This window comes from Eptesicus fuscus, chromosome 9, assembly GCF_027574615.1.
Source record: "Eptesicus fuscus isolate TK198812 chromosome 9, DD_ASM_mEF_20220401, whole genome shotgun sequence".
In the NCBI taxonomy this organism is placed as follows: Eukaryota; Metazoa; Chordata; class Mammalia; order Chiroptera; family Vespertilionidae; genus Eptesicus; species Eptesicus fuscus.
In genome coordinates this window covers 7,196,626-7,212,778 of record NC_072481.1, presented here as the reverse complement: position 1 = coordinate 7,212,778, position 16,153 = coordinate 7,196,626, and the positions used below count along the sequence as shown (strand labels likewise).

General features: G+C 48.2%; 1 protein-coding gene across 1 annotated transcript; it reads right to left on the bottom strand.

The window, feature by feature from the left end:
* Nucleotides 1-6,756: 6,756 nt before the first annotated feature.
* LOC129150192 (PRAME family member 12-like) lies at nucleotides 6,757-10,220 on the bottom strand. The gene is made up of 4 exons (XM_054720686.1): nucleotides 9,931-10,220; nucleotides 8,909-9,245; nucleotides 8,595-8,674; nucleotides 6,757-7,300 (listed from the first exon to the last, which is right to left on the bottom strand). The coding sequence occupies exons 1-4, from the start codon at nucleotides 10,218-10,220 to the stop codon at nucleotides 6,757-6,759; spliced, it is 1,251 nt and encodes a 416-aa protein (XP_054576661.1).
* Nucleotides 10,221-16,153: the final 5,933 nt, after the last annotated feature.

Below are 16,153 nucleotides of genomic sequence, written 5' to 3'. Positions count from 1 at the left end.
AAGGTTGACTACCATTTTTCTGTCAGATTTAATACTTCAGCAATCTTCAGTTTACATTGTAAATACTCAGGGAAGAGATTTCAAAAATTTTCAAATTTCTTCTTTCTATTAAATTTAGAATTATATTTTCAAAGAGTATCCCTTTTGGCTTATTTGCATATACAGAGGGATCATGGGAGGTCTCAGTAGCTTTCTTAGAAGACTTAATCAGCCGAGACCGGTTTGGCTCAGTGGATAGAACGTCAGCCTGCGGACTCAAAGGTCCCGGGTTCGATTCCGGTCAAGGGCATGTACCTTGGTTGCCGGCACATCCCCAGTCGGGGGTGTGCAGGAGGCAGCTGATCAATGTTTCTCTCTCATCGATGTTTCTAGCTCTCTATCCCTCTCTCTTCCTCTAGGTAAAAAATCAATAAAATAAAATAAAAAGAAGACTTAATCAGGGGTTGGCCTTTGCTCTTCCAAGATGGTGGACCCCATGGAAGCAGCAAGCCATGTGGCCAACATGGTGGCTGCCAAGTCAGACAGTCCAATACGGTGGCTCTCTAAAATGTTCTTTGACAGAAAAGATGGTTTATTTATTCTCACAATAAACAAGGGAAGAGCAAAGCAAAATCCCTAAAAGATAGACAGTCAAAATTATATTGCAGACAAACAGAAATCTCACTTGCTGTTTCTGGTGTCTTTAATATAATTTAATTGTTTATAAAAATATTGCCTTTTCATTTAGCTGAAATTATATGAAACCTTGATTATAATTTAAAGAGGTAATATTAAGTAATTTAAGTAGGTATCTTTTATCGAAAAGGCAAAGCAGAGAAAATTTAGTAAATGTTTACAACTGATTCACAAGGCACAAACGTTACCCCAGCTCCAACCTAATTAAAAATGCAGGTGGCTAGAGGCTCTTGTCTTTTAAATTTCTTCTTAAAATTTTGCCGTTGGATTTTAAGAAATATTTTGCCCTCCTTAGAGGCCAAAACCTTCATAACATTTATAAGTAAAATATAGTTATTAATTTTTATTTGATAAACCTTTCCATGTAATTTCAAGTATATAAGATTGGTTAAATTTCAAAAATATTTCCTTTAAGAAGGGAGAATAACTTCTTGAAAACATTTCAGGGCCCGTGAAATGTCCTAAAATTATCCCTAGGTTATAGCCTTGAAAATTTAATTTGGAAAAAATCCATAAAAAAAATAAAATAAAAAAAATATATACACATATATATAATTTAAAGATTATAATACTTTTTTATAATTATCTTAAGATAGCAATTAAATTTAATCTGGTTTTAGTATTAAAAATGTCAGTTGGGATCACATAATTAATCCTTCTTATTTAATTAGACCAGTAAGTAACATACTTCGAATTCCTAACTATTAGAGAAAACACAACATTTTATTTTCTTCAAAAATAAATTTTTACACTTCAGGCATTTAATTACCACAATCATATAATTATCTAAGAAATCTGGGTGCCAAATTCTGGAGAATGTGGTGTGAATCTTGGGATGGATGGTTGTAAAGGAATGATCAGAAATAAAGACAATTTCAAAGGCAACCTTCTGGTCCTCTTGCATGTATTCACCTGTCTCCCCAGTTTACACCTCAGAACCCTGCAGTTACTGATGAAAGAAAAAAAAAGGTGCGGAGGACTCAGGATCAGAACCTGGAACTGCTGGGATGCGGTTTGGCTGCAGGGCTCAGCACCATTTTATCCCTCCCTCCAGGTCTTTTCTTCTCTCTGGGCACCTCTGACCTCCTTGTGGCTGCTCAGTGGGTGGATACAATGGGAAATGCTAAGTGGCCCACCAACCCCTGAAGTGAAGGGGACCTCGCTGCTGGCTCTGATCATAGACACGTGTGTTTCTCATGGTTCTGCAGGTGAACCCACAAATCTCAGGATTGTGCCAGGAGGGGTTCAGGGATAAGGAAGGGCGCTCAGTTCCTGAAAGGCTCATCTACCTTGCAGAGGAACCGAGCTGCCGGGCCTCCCAGCCCGTGCCTGTCAACCTGGTGCAAATTCCTTTGAGCAAAATACTGAAATTATTCAGGGGCATAACACTTTTTCTTAGGATTTCTACACCACATAAAATAGAACCTGGGGGCAGGTCATATCCATGGGGGGGTTGGCTTATGCTCATTACACCTCCCGTCTCTCTATGGAGCAAGACTAGAGAGCGTGTTCTGAAACCAGCCTCTCAGGAAGGGGGGCAGACACACTGCACAAATGAATGAGCTTCCCTGTGCTCAGTCACCGTATTAGGCAGCGTTCCCCAGAATAGCCAACAGGGACACATGAACGGGGGTAGGAGATTTATAGAGATAGGCTCCCACCTTCAGTCCCAATACCTGCCCTCTGCAAGCTGGAGAACCTACAAAGCCAATGGAATAGCTCAGGCCAAGTTCAAAGGCCTGAGAACCAGGGGAGCCCATAGAGTAACCCCCAGTGTGAGGCCATAAGCCTGAGAATAAAGGGCAGCTGGTGCACACCCTGGAGTTTGATGCCCTGACAACCTGGAACCTATGTTCACCATCAGCTAAAACCAAAGAAGAGATATTCATCCTTCCTCCCTCTTTCTATTCCACTTGTGCCCCCAAGAGATTGGAGGAAGCCCACCTGCACTGTAAGATCTCCTTACTCGTGTACTGAATCAAAAGCTAACCTTGTCCATTCACACCCAGAATGGTGTTACCAGCTACCTGGGCAACCCGTACCTCCGTCAAGTTTAGCTGTTGCCAACTGGTGGTCCATGAGGTCCAAAAGTTTGACAAACTCAGGTCAAGTTGACACATAAAATTAACCCATCACGGTGACTCTAATCAAAGGGCTCTCGAATGGCCCTAACTGGTTGGGCTCAGTGGATAGAGCATAGGCCTGGGGAATCAAGGGTCCCAGGTTCGATTCCAGTCAAGAGCATGTACCTTAGTTGCGGGCACATCTCCAGTAGGGAGTGTGCAGGAGGCAGCTTATCGATGTTTCTAACTCTCTATCTGAATCCCTTCCTCTCTGCAAAAAATCAATTTTATATATATATATAATTTTTTTTTCTTTTTTTTTTTTTAAATAAGGGCACCGGAATGAAGACTCCACGCTGAGAGGTTGGTGCTGTTGAGTGGAGGGACCTCAGGCAAGAACCTCAGTTCCCTTGTATAATGAGGATCATGGTGCTCACCCAGCTTAGTGGATGCTTGTATTTCCAAAGAGATGGTGCATGTTGAGGGCTTGGCACTGGGCCTGGCATACAGTAAGAACTCAGTAAATTGGTTTTTCCTTCTTTTCCCTCCCAGCAGAAGCCCCCAGGATTCTTCCCCCTCAGTCTCATGCTCTCCTCCTGAGGACAGGGAAGAGAGCCCGGCACAGGGTGCCCCGTGGGACTCAGCTTCTGCATGGGGCCCCCCTGATCCTGCTTCACCCAAACAGCTGAAGCAGTCATCCCTGGGGTATGGGTGTGGGTGGGAGTTGGGTGGTGGGGATGGGGTTATAGTGAAAAGAGTGGATTCATCCCTGGTGATTATCAGGAAAAATGGCCAGGCCTCAGGATTTGTGTGCTACCTGCTGTCAGACCAGGTCACTTGCTAGTGATGCATGCAGAGCTATGTTGTGGATGTTTTTAAAATCTGCTATTATGTAGATTCTATTTAAGTATAAATACTGTTGTTGTGAGTTATATAAATGTTAATGATATATACTGCCTATTAAAGTGATTAATGATATACACTGCCTATTAAAGTGATTAAAACCACTCCTGCACAATATGAGCCCGGTGTGGCTCAGTAGTTGAGTATTAAACTATGAACCAGGAGGTCAAGGTTCCATTCCTGTTTAGGCACAAGCCTGGGGTTGTGGGCTGGATCCCTAGTGGGGGTTGGGGGTATTCAGGAGGCAGCCAATCAATGATTCTCTCTCACTATTGATGTTTCTGTCACTTTCTCTCTCTACACCTTCCTGAAATCAATAAAAATATTTTAAAAAATAAAATAGAATGATAAAGGATATTTAGTATTTTAAATACTGCATGGACATACTATATATATATATTCTATCTAATAAAAGAGTAATATGCAAACTTATGGTCACTCCACAAGAAAATGGCGGCCCCGATAGCCACAAGATGGTGGCGCCCAGTCCCCTCAGCCCCGCTGCTGGAGTGTCTGGGCGTGTTCGATACAGCAGCGAGGTTGGATCTGCTGCCCGAGAGGGCGGGTCCAGGCTCCCTGCTCCACCCCTGCTGTAGTGTCTGGGCCTGTCAGGTTCGTGGGGACCAAACAGTGAGGCTGGATCCGCCCACAGACACAGCAGACAGAGCCTGGACAGCAGGGCTTGGGGGCTTCCTTAGCGCGGTGGCAGCGGGAACACCCCATGCCCCGCATACAGAGTTTGGACAACAGGGCATGAGGGCTTCCTTAATGTGTAGGTGTCGGCGAAGCTCCCAGGCCTGGCAGACAGAGCACACTGCAGGGTATTGGGGCTTCCTTCACATGGCCCATGGCGGCGGCATGCAGAGAGCGGATAGCAGAACATGGAGGCTTCATCTCCATGGCTGCAGTGAAACCCCCAGGCCCTGCAGAGAGCAGAGAACCACGGGAGTGGGCCTACGCCATCAGTAGGACGTCCCCTGGGAGCTCCTGGATTGTAGAGCGTGCAGGTTGGGCTGAGGGACCACTGTGCACAAATTTCATGCACTGGGCCTCTAGTATATATATAATTTTTCAATTCTTTATTGTTTAAAGTATTATGTAAGTCTTCTTTTTCCCTCATTGATTTCTCCTTTGCCAACCTCACCCACCTCATTGATCTCTCCTTTGCACATGCCCTCACACCCTACTGTCTTTGTACAAGGATGGAAGGCTTTCTCCTTAGATCAGGCACATGGCAATGCAAAGAAAGGAAAGCCATACAAATCAGAAAGAAAGAAGTAACTGCCCATATTTGCAAACAATATAGACATCTCTAGAGCAAAGCTTACAGAATTCACACCCACACCTCCTGAACTATGTGAATTCAGCAGAGTAACAGCATAAAGAGCTATCCTAATAAAAGGGTAATATGTTAATTAGACCAGACAAACCAGAGGTCTTATAGATGTCATTCCGGATGTCCTTCCTGACAGAGCCAGAGCCCTGGCGGCACCGCCCAGGGTCCAGGGTGCCTGCAGCGGATGCAGGGACTGATCAAAGGGAAGAGGCTCACTCATTTGTGCAGTGTGTCTGCTCCCCATCCTCATAGGCTGATTTCAAAACATGCTCTCTAGGCTTGCTCCATAGAGAGATGGGAGGTGTAATGGGCATAAGCCAACCTCCATGGATATGACCTGCGCACCCCCATCCCTCCGCCCCCGTCCGGGTTCTATTTTATGTGGTGTAGAAATACTAGGAAAAAGTGTTATGCCCCTGAATAATTTAATTATTTTGCTCAAAGGAATTTGGATGAATTTCCTGGCCACAAGCAGATTAATTCCTCCAAACCAGGCTGACAAGCATGGGCTGGGAGGCCCAGAAGCTGGGTTCCTCTGCAGTGTAACTGAGGGCCTTCTGGAACTGATGGCCCTGCTTTGTCCCTGAACCCCAACCTTCTGGAACTGATGGCCCTGCTATGTCCCTGAACCCCAACCTGTCAGGGACTAGCCTGACAGGTTGAACTGGGCTGAGGTAGGGAGGTGGGAATTGAGAAAAGAAAGAAAGGACACCGGGATCAGGAGGACAGCAGGTCTTCGAGAGACTGCGGCAACTTTTATTGACTATGCAATGCCTTTTATACACAAATACTGAATAGGAGGTCAACAAAGAGGAATGTGCTCTCTGTTCTTCTTAATCTCTAAGAGAAGTCAGGAGGCCAAGTTCTCCGTAAATATTTACAGACTTTTGATAAGCTATGAAAGGTCTCTCTTATTCTACTCATCTGCTGACAATAGGAATGTGCCATCAAAACAAGTTAGATCGAAACAAGTCAGGGGACACTGCGTGGGAAGGGACTAATTCTTGTCGGTCCCTTCGGGTGCAAGGACTCTGTCAGCTTACACCCGGTCTCCAACAAACCCCTCAGGGCACAAGTCCTGAGACTTGTGGATCCACCTGGAAGTCTGTGAGGAACACTCGAGTCCAGGGTCAGAGCCAGCAGCCAGGTCCCCTTCACTTCAAGGGTTGGTGGGCCACTTGCATGTCCCATTGTATCCACCCACTGAGCAGCCACAAGGAGGTCAGAGATGCCCAGAGAGAAGAAAAGACCTGGAGGGAGGGATAAAGTGGTGATGAGCCTTGCAGCTGGACCGCATCCCAGCAGTTCCAGGTTCTGATCCTGAGCCCTCCCCACCTTTTTTTTTTTAATCACTAACTGCAGGGTCCTGAGGTATAAACTGGGGAGACAGGTGAATACATGCAAGAGGACCAGAAGGTTGCCTTTGAAATTGTCTTTATTTCTGATCATTCCTTTACAATCATCCACCCCAGGATTCACTCCCACACAAGAAGCTCAAATCCAAATTCTGCTCCCTCCCCAAGCAAATGAGATTCATGTTTCTGATTGTAGGACACTTTGCCTTTGAGGTCCCATGAACTCCCAATCCTTTGCTCCTGCAATCCTGTACCCTGGCTGTGTCCCTCCCTTTCCCCATTCACACTGAGCATGAACCGGAAACAAGGGATGGCCCCTGTATAATGCACCCTGGTCCGAGGTTTCAGTTTCCAAAGGCCCAGAAAGAAGCTCAGGTGCACCCACTGAGCAGGGTCATTACAGGGGCACAGCACGGGCTCCCAGTCATGAAAATGCCACGTCATAAAACTCCCTGTGGCCACTGTGCTTGGTGGAAAGCAGGATGTTCCTGGGCTGTCCTAACTCCCTCAGTATCCCTGTCAGCTCAGACCGGATCAGGGCAAATCTCTCCTGGTTGACAGTGTCGTGGGTCCTGTAACACTCCAGGGGGACAGGGTACAGCTCCACCTCTAAGCTTCGCAGCCCGGCTGTGTGGCGCAGCAACTTCCCCACGGTGGCCATGGAGAGGCGGTTTTCAGTGATGGTGAACTCGCTCAGCTGGTGACAGCCACTCAGGACAGGCAGGATGGCCTCGACATGGGAGTCCACCATGGCACACTTATCAAGGCGCAGCTCCTGGAGGGTGGGTGCCACTGCCTCCAGCAGAGCTCGGAGGGGCTCAGGACTAAAATCAGCGAGGCTGGTACAGTACAGACGCAGGGACACCAGCTGCCTGAGGTTCGGGCACTGGAACAGGTGTGTCAGGTCTGAATGGGTCAGGTGCCGGAAATGTGTTATGGTGAGTTTTTCCAAGGGGGTCTGCAGGCACCTGGGGAGACACAGAGCGGTTAGTTCCTGGGGACAGGGGTGGCAGGTAGAGGGGGCCTCCAGGTGGGAGAAGACCGATTTGTCCAGGCCCAGGGTTGTCCTGACAATCTGATGAAGGGAAGCACCCAGGAAGCCCAGACTCCTTTAGGCTGGGTCAAGTTCACCACTTCTCCAGAGCTTCCTTTCCTCAGCTGCCAAGCAGAGCACTGCCCTCTGGAGGGTGCCTGGATATAAGGGAAACTACAGGAACCTGATCAGAGAGCCTGACAGCCTATAGGTCCCTGGTCGGCAAACTGCAGCTCGTGAGCCACATGCGGCTCTTTGGTCCCTTGAGTGTGGCTCTTCCACAAAATACCAAGGCCTGGGTGAGTCTATTTTGAAGAACCACTGGTCTAGGTCAAGGGTGGGCATCCCTGCACCTTATAATTGGGAGACAAAACCAAGAGTGCTGTCAACTCAGGCTTCCTTCCGTCCACTGCTTGGCTCCAGGCACCAGACATCTGGGCCACATGAGGCTCATTCATCTAATTCATAAGGAACACACCTGACCCTAGTTGGTTTGAATCAGTCGATAGAGATTTCCTTTTGGACCCAAGGTTCTCAGATTTGATTCATGGTCAAGGGCACAGATCTCATTTGCAGGTTCAATACCTGACCCGGGTAGGGGCATGTGCTGAGGGCAACCAATCATCTCTCTCTCACTATGTATTTATCTCGCTCTCTCTCCCCTTCCAGTCCACTCTCTAAAAGTCAATGGAAAAAAATATCCTCGTTTGAGGATTAAAAAAAGTGGGCGAGAGTTAACCAGTGGAAGATTCTACAACATCAACTGGAGAGGACAGTGTGTAGAGGCGACTTCCATCCCTACATCACCACAAACCACTGTTCACTCTGCAATCCTTTCCACTCCCGCTCCCTTAGCTGAGGAATCATGCCTGTCCTTTCTACTAATGACCTTCCTGGTACCCACCACCACCTCTGACAGATGGGGAATCTGACACAGGCTCACACGGCTGGTGAGCACAGAGCTTATGTCTGGAAATGCTCCATCTGATGTAGCTTTGCCTCTTCCCAACCCTCTTCCTAAGGCCTCTTCACTTAGACATCTGTCCCTAAGGAAGAATTCACACACCCAGGCTCCAATGGTCCCTCATTGAGCCATTTCTGTTAGCCATCCTGACAGGCTGATTTTAAAACATGCTTCCTGTGGGTACTCAGGGGATATCACCCTCAAACCACCTAACAACACCACTCCCTTAACATTCTGGCGCTGCATCCACTGTTACACAGCTCACCTGAGCATCTGGTCCAGACGGCCTCGGAGGAAGGATGGGGAATCCAGGTCCAGCTCGCGGAGATGCTGTGGCCTGAGCATCTGAGAGAGGAATTGGGAAAAGGATCCCTGCTCCTCCTGCTCCTCCCACTCCTCTTCATCCACCCACTCCTGCTCCTCTTCCTCCTCCCATTCCTGCTCCTCTTCCTCCCCTTCCTCCTCCTCACTCAATATATGGATGTGGGAGAGAAAGAGTCTCTGCAGGTTCCTCATCTGACCCAGGTAAAGAGAAAACGTCCCCAGGGTGGGCAGGTCCCAGGTGCACTTCAGTTCTACCTCCTGGATGCAGTCCAGCTGCACCGCATCCAGGACCTTCCTCACCCTCTGGAAGGGCACCTCAGCAATCCTCAGCGTCTTGCAGCACAGGTGTAGCAGCCCTTCCCTCTGCTGGGCCCATTGGATGACGTACATGAAAAACTCATCCCTGTCCCTGTCATTGAAGTTAAGGTCTAGGAACACCTCCACGGGAGCTAAGGGGTGCTCCATGTTGGGGCTGGACCTGTGCACAGTCACTGGTCCTGTCGGTGAGCGCTTCAGGGTGCTGTCTCCACACCACATTCTCCAGAACTTGGCACCCGTGTCCCTTAAATCCAGCACCCGCAGTTTCCACCTCCTGTGGGGAAAGCAGAATATTAGTCTAGATTCTTTCAGGTCAACAGGGCATTGGCTGACATGCTTTATGGACAGAGTGTCTCAGTGATTGAGCATCTACCTATGAACCAGGAGGTCACAGTTCAATCCCCAGTCAGGATACATGCCTGGGTTGCAGGCTCGATGCCCTTTGAGGGGTGTGTGTGTGTGTGTGTGTGTGTGCATGCAGGATGCTGCCAATCAATGATTCTCATCATTGAGGCTTCTATCTCTATCTCTGGCTTCTTTTCTAAAATCAATGAAAAATAGTTTTTTAAAAAGATTAACAAAACCTGGCCAGGTCAGAGTGAGACTGAGCAACTGAGTTGAGGCAACAACCACACTCTATCCCTACCCTGACCTTAACTTTGATTCTCAAGGTCAGTGTCTCCCTTGCCCCCAGCTTTGCTTTTCTCATCTTCCATCCCTCCTGCTCAGCACTTGCTGTACCTTTAACTACCACTGGGAGGAGACAGGGCACCTTTCGCAGGTGCCTCTGCCCAGTAGGCAGTCCTCCACTCCCCAGTGAGCTCAGCAGTGTGCCAGGGCTCCCTGAGTCTCACTGGCACCTTCAGAAACCTCGGGTCCCCCTTAGGCCTTTCACATGCCCTGACCTCCTTTGCCTCGGGGATGTCCAGGACCCTGCCAGGCACCGGGAGCAGCCTTACCTGGGGCGAACCTCCTGGGCAAGCAGAACGTCAAGCCCATCCAACACGGCTTTTAAGACCTTGACCCGAGGCCGCTTCATCAGGATCCCCAGAGGGAGGACAGGATAGGGCCAGGCTTGTGCCATCGCCTTCAGGGACTCCTGGTGGCGTCTACTATAGCAGGCCAGGTTGAACAGCTGTGGGAAGAGCTCAGCGGGCAGGTGCTCCAGAGCTGCAATGGCCAAGGCCTGGTCCCTCAGCAGGCTCTCTCCTGCCAGCTGCAGGAGTGTGGGTGGGGTCCTGATGCTCATCCTCAAAGTGCTCCGAAGGAAACCTGTGGAAACGTCCAGGGTACAAGGCATCCTTGTCAGGCCAAGCCTTTGAGCCCCATCCACTTACTCCCCATTTCCACATGAATCAACTCAGGGCCAGAGCCCCTGCCTGGCAATGGTGAGAGCCTCAGTTTAGAGAGTCCCATTCTGGACTAGGTGGCCACAGAGCCATAGCTCCCCTGCAGGCCCCACGATGAGCATCTCAGAAGCACCCACATCTTTCATTCCAGTCTGCCTGGGAAGTGGGTGCTGAAGGGCCTGAAAGCTGACCCCCACCTTTTTTGGGGAAAATTTCAGACCAATCTAGGGACACAAACTTAATATTTAAAATTTCCAGAAATAAAACCACAGTTAAGATGATTTCTTTAGGGGTTGGGGAGGAGGTATCAGGGAATTTGCTTGGTTAGACATTTATAAATAGACCAAAGCACAAATCCAAACGTTTGAAATTCAGGCAAAACTACACTAAGAGGCAAAATCAATGCCTTCAATCTGTTTGTCTGTTAAACAAAAAAACAAAAGAAGAAAACAAGGAAATCTTTCTGTGCCAATGTGAGGCCAGCTGCCTTAGCTGAAGCCCGTAATTTACCTGCTGTGACCGGGTTGGCTGGGGCTCAGATCTCAGACCTGGTGGAGAACCACAGCACTGACTGCAAAGCTGGAAGTCTCTGAATTTCTCCTCTGTTGCCTGAGGTTTTCATACGCCTTCTCAAACGCTAGAATCCAATCAGAACCCTCAGTCTCCAACCCTTACTCCTAATGCGATTATTGCCTCTCTTCAGATTAATGGATTGAGAGAAAGTTAGGGAGGGGCAAGGTGAAGGCCTGGATTATTGATTCCTTCCACTGACACTGACTGAGGTTGACTAATGGTCCATAGGTTCATCCTCTGTGTAAGACAGTGAAAGTGTAATGGGATCCTGATGTTAAATAGGAAAGAGCAAAACCGGAGAGCATGGTTGCTGGGGGTCTTTGGCCACATCAAAGTTGTCAGAACATTGCAGAGTTAAAACATCTTTGAGAAGACAATGGTGCCATCCCCAAGAATACAAAGGAAATGTATCCATGCATCAAGTGACGTTTTATATCAGGTGAGCTTCTCAGGGAGCAAGTGGTGGGCAACTGAGGTTGTGGCTGTCCCTAGATCCCAAGGTTTCTCTGAGGGAGGTCAGGTCAGAAGGACCATGAGAAACAGGGGTCAGGGCTGGACAGGGTGGCGCTGGGCCATCCTAATGGAACCTGTGAATGACCCAGGGCCATGGAAAAGATGGGGGGTTTTCTTGGAAAGAAGAGAGATGGAATGACTCTTACCTGGCTGAATTCAAGATTTAAAAGGAAACAAGCTGGAGGGAAGACAGTGCCTCCCCTAGAGGACAAAGGGAGAGATTCCATCTTCTGTCCCACCCAGGAGGAAAGGGTGGGTCTGCTAAGGGAAAGATGGGATTAGCTCAGCAAACTGGGTGGAGAAGTTTAAATCTAAGAATGTGAGCTGAGGGGGAAGGGGTCAGCCCAGGGAGTTAGACATTTTCAAGCCCAAAGGGCATTGAGGGTGGATGAGATGGGCTCTTTGGGATCTTGGAGCCAGAGAGAGAAATAAAAGTCGGCCAATCACATGCAACCCTGTCAACATCATGGCAGCTGCCACCAGGTGATGTTTATCAAAGAGTTAATGTTTTTCTACAGAGAAAACTTCCCAGACAGCACGTGCCTTTCCTGACTACACCATGTCTCCTTGGCCCCACTCCTGCCCTCATGGCACCCCTTCACTTCACCACACCCCCAATGATCTCACTTATGACCACCAGCCCCTAAAGTCCTCTCTTCAGTAGGCCTGTCCCCCAATATCGCTCTGTTCTGTGTTTGTCTGACATCCTTGTGGTGTGCAGAACCGAGTCTCCATGAGGCCAGGCAGCAATCCTGGCCCCTTAGACATCTGTGGAATGAATGTGTGGCCCTTGGCGGTGTGAGGAAGGCCAGCTGTGGCCAGCCCATTGCTGCCACGGGGAGTTCTTGGCCCGCACAGCCTTCCTCTAGGCCCCCATCCTTCTCCTGTCACTCACCACACAGACACCCTGAGCACCCAGTGTGTGTGCCACGCTCTGACTCTGGGGAACTCTGAGTCACATGGAGAAGACAGCGCCACTAGACAGACACTGGAGTGAGGACAGGAGGCACCGGAGTGAGTGCTGAGGCCTGTAGCTGAGCTCGCCTGGAAAAGGACAGAACAAACCCAGGCGTCCTCCCCTAGGAATCATGGGATTTGTCTGCAGCTCAAAACACCTGCAAACACACACCTGTGGGTGACAGGATGTGTCAGTGCAGGTCCAACAGTTGTAACAAATGTCAGGCCCAGTGGGGGGGTGTGGAGAGTGGGGAGGCTGTGACTGAGGAGGGGCAGAGGTGTATGGGAACTCTTTACCTTCTGCTCAATTTTGCTGGGAACCTATATCTGCTCTAAAAAATAAAATCCACTTTTCAAAATATTTTTATGTATTTCAAAGAGGAAGGGAGAGGGATAGAGAGGCATCAATGAAATGAGAGAATCATTGATTGGCTACCTCCTGCTAGCCCCCTACTGGGGACTGAGTCCACAAACCTGGGCATGTGCCCTTGAACAGAATTGAAATGGGAAACTTTATTCAGCACTCTATCCACTGAGCCAAACTACCTAGGGCAAACTTTTTTTTTTTTTAATATCTCATGGGAAAACATTATGGCATGTCCTCAAAAGTTTAAAATGAAACTTCCATTTGACCAAAATCTCCTACTTCTAGGAACATATTCCAAGAAAACAGAAACACCAATCAGAGGGGATATATGCACCCCTAGGTTCATAGCAGCACAATTTACAAGAGCTGAGATTTGGAAACAGCCTAAGTCCCCCTCAGCAGATGAGTGGATTAGAAAACGGTGATACATCTACACAATGAAATACTAAGCTGCTGTGAAAAAGAGGGAAGTCTTACCATTTGCAACAGCATGGATTGAACAGGAGAGCATTATGCTAAGCAAAATAAGGCAATCATTGAAAAAGAAATATCACATGATCTCACTCATTTGTGGAATATAATGAACACCATAAACTGATGAACAAAAATAGAACCAGAGCCATGGAAGCATCAAACAGACTGTCCAACATATGAAGGAAGGCGGGGGTGAGGGGTAAGAGATGAACCAAAGGACTTATATGCATACATTAGAGCATAACTGTTGGACAAAGACAGGAGGGGGTGAGGGCATGTGCCTGGTGGGTGAGGTTGGCAAAGGAGAAATCAATGAGGGAAAAAGAAGACTTATCTAATACTTTAAACAATAAAGAATTGGAAAATTATATAAAAAAAGAAAAATTATATATATATAATAAATAATATCCCCATGCAGTCTTTAAAATACTAAATTTCCTTTATCGTTCTATTTTATTCTTTTGATATTTTTATTGATTTCAGGAAGAGGGAGAGGGAGAAAGTGATAGAAACATCAATAATGATAGAGAATCGTTTATTGGCTACTTCTTGAATGCCCCCACTAGTGATCCAGCTCACAACCCCAGGCATGTATGTAACCAGGAATGGAACCTTGACCTCCTGGTTCATAGTTCAATACTCAACTACTGAGCCACACCGGGCATTGTCCTTAATCACTTTAATAGACAGTGTATATCATTAACATTTGAACAACTCACAACAACAGTATTTCTACTCAAATAGCATCTACATAAAAGCAGATTTTAAAAACACCCCACAACATAGCTCTGCATGCAACACTAGCACTTCACATGGTCTGACCAGCAGGTGGCACACGAATCCTGAGGCCTGACCATTTTTCCTGATAATCACCAGGGATGAATCCACTCTTTGCACTATAACACCACCCCCACCACCAACTCCCACCCACACCCCCACCCCAGGGCTGACTGCTTCAGCTGTTTGGGTGAAGCAGGATCAGGGGGGCCCCATGCAGAAGCTGAGTCCCACGGGGCGCCCTGCGATGGGCTCTCTTCCCTGTCCTCAGGAGGACAGCATGAGCCTGAGGGGGAAGAATGCTGGGGCCTTCTGCTGGGAGGGAAAAGAGGAAAAACCCATGTACTGAGCTCTTCCTCTGCACCAGGCCGGTGCCAAGCCCTCAACGTGCACCATCTCCTTGGATATACAAGCATCCACTAAGCTGGGTGAGCACCACGATCCTCATTTTACAGGGGAACTGAGGTTCTTGCCTGAGGTTCTTCCACCCAACAGCACCCCCTCAGCACTGAGTCTTCACTCAAGTACCCTTTGATTAGGGTCACTGTGATGGGTTAATTTTATGTGTCAACTTGACCTGGGGTCATCGAACTTTTGGACCTCATGGACCACCTATTGGCGACAGCTGAACTTGACAGCACTAAGGGTTACCCAGGTAGCTGGTAAAACCATTCTGGTGTGAATGGACAGGGTAAGCTTTTGATTCAGGAGAAGAGTAAGGAGATCTTATAGTGCAGGTGGGCTTCCTCCAATCTCTTGGGGGCACAAGTGGAATAGAAAGAGGAAGGAAGGATGATTTTCTCTTCTTTGGTTTTAGCTGATGGTGAACATAGGTTCCAGGTTGTCAGAGCATCAAAAGCCAGGGTGAACACCAGCTGCCCTTTATTCTCAGGCCTTTGGCCTCACACTGGGGTTTCCGCTATGGGCTGCCTTGGTTCTCAGGCCTTTGGACTTGACCTGAGTTATACCATTGGCTTTGTAGGTTCTCTGGATTGCAGAGGGCAGGTATTGGGACTGAAGGTGGAAGCCTGACCCTGTAAATCTCCTACCCCCGTCCATGTGTCCTTGTTGGCTATTCTGGGGAACACTGCCTAATACAGCGACCGAGCACAGGGAAGAAGCTCACTCATTTGTGCAGTGTGTCTGCTCCCCTTCCTGACAGGCTGGTTTCAGAACACGCTCTCTAGTCTAGCTCCGTAGAGAGGCCGGAGGTGTAATGGGAATATGCCAATTCCCATGGATATGACCTGCTTCCTGGGTTCTATTTTATGTGGTGTAGAAATACTAAGAAAATGTGTTTTGCCCCTGAATAACTGTAGTATTTTGCTCAAAGGAATTTGGGTGATATTCCTGGCCATAAGCAGGTTACTTCCTCTGCACCAGGCTAACACGAATGGGCTGGATGGGCCAGGTGCGCGGTGCCTCTGCGAGTGGACAAGCCCTTCTGGAACTGAGGGTCCTGCCTTGTCCCTGACCCCTCCTAGCACAAGTCCTTGGATTTGTGGGAACCATGGGGAACACTCAGGTCCAGGGTCAGAGCCAGCAGCGAGGTCCCCTTCACTTCAGGGGTTGGTGGGCCACTTAGCATGTCCCATTGTATCCACCCACTGAGCAGCCACAAGGAGGTCAGAGATGCTCAGAGAAAAGAGAAGACCTGGAGGGAGTGATAAAATGGTGCTGAGCCCTGCAGCCAAACCGCATCCCAGCAGTTCCAGGTTCTGATCCTGAGCCCTCCCCAGCTTTTTTTTTTTTATCAGTAACTGCAGGGTCCTGAGGTGTCAACTGGGGAGACAGGTGAATACATGCAAGAGGACCAGAAGGTTGCCTTTGAAATTGTCTTTATTTCTGATCATTCCTTTACAATCAATCACCCCAGGATTCACTCCCACACAAGAAGCTCAAGCCCAAATTCTGCTCACACTGGGTTGTGGTCTCTATCCCCAGTAGAGGGCTTGAGGAGGCAGCTGATCAATTATTGTCTCTCATTGTTGCTGTTTCCATCTCCATCTCCCTTACTCTCTGAAATCAATAAAAATACATTTACAAAAAGAAAGGAAGGAAGGAAAGAAGGAAGAATATGAAAAGCTCTTTGTGCCAGATCAGGCTTTGGGTCACCATAAGGCTGACTCCTTAGTTGAGCTCCGTAACTTACCTGCTGTGACCAGGTTGGCT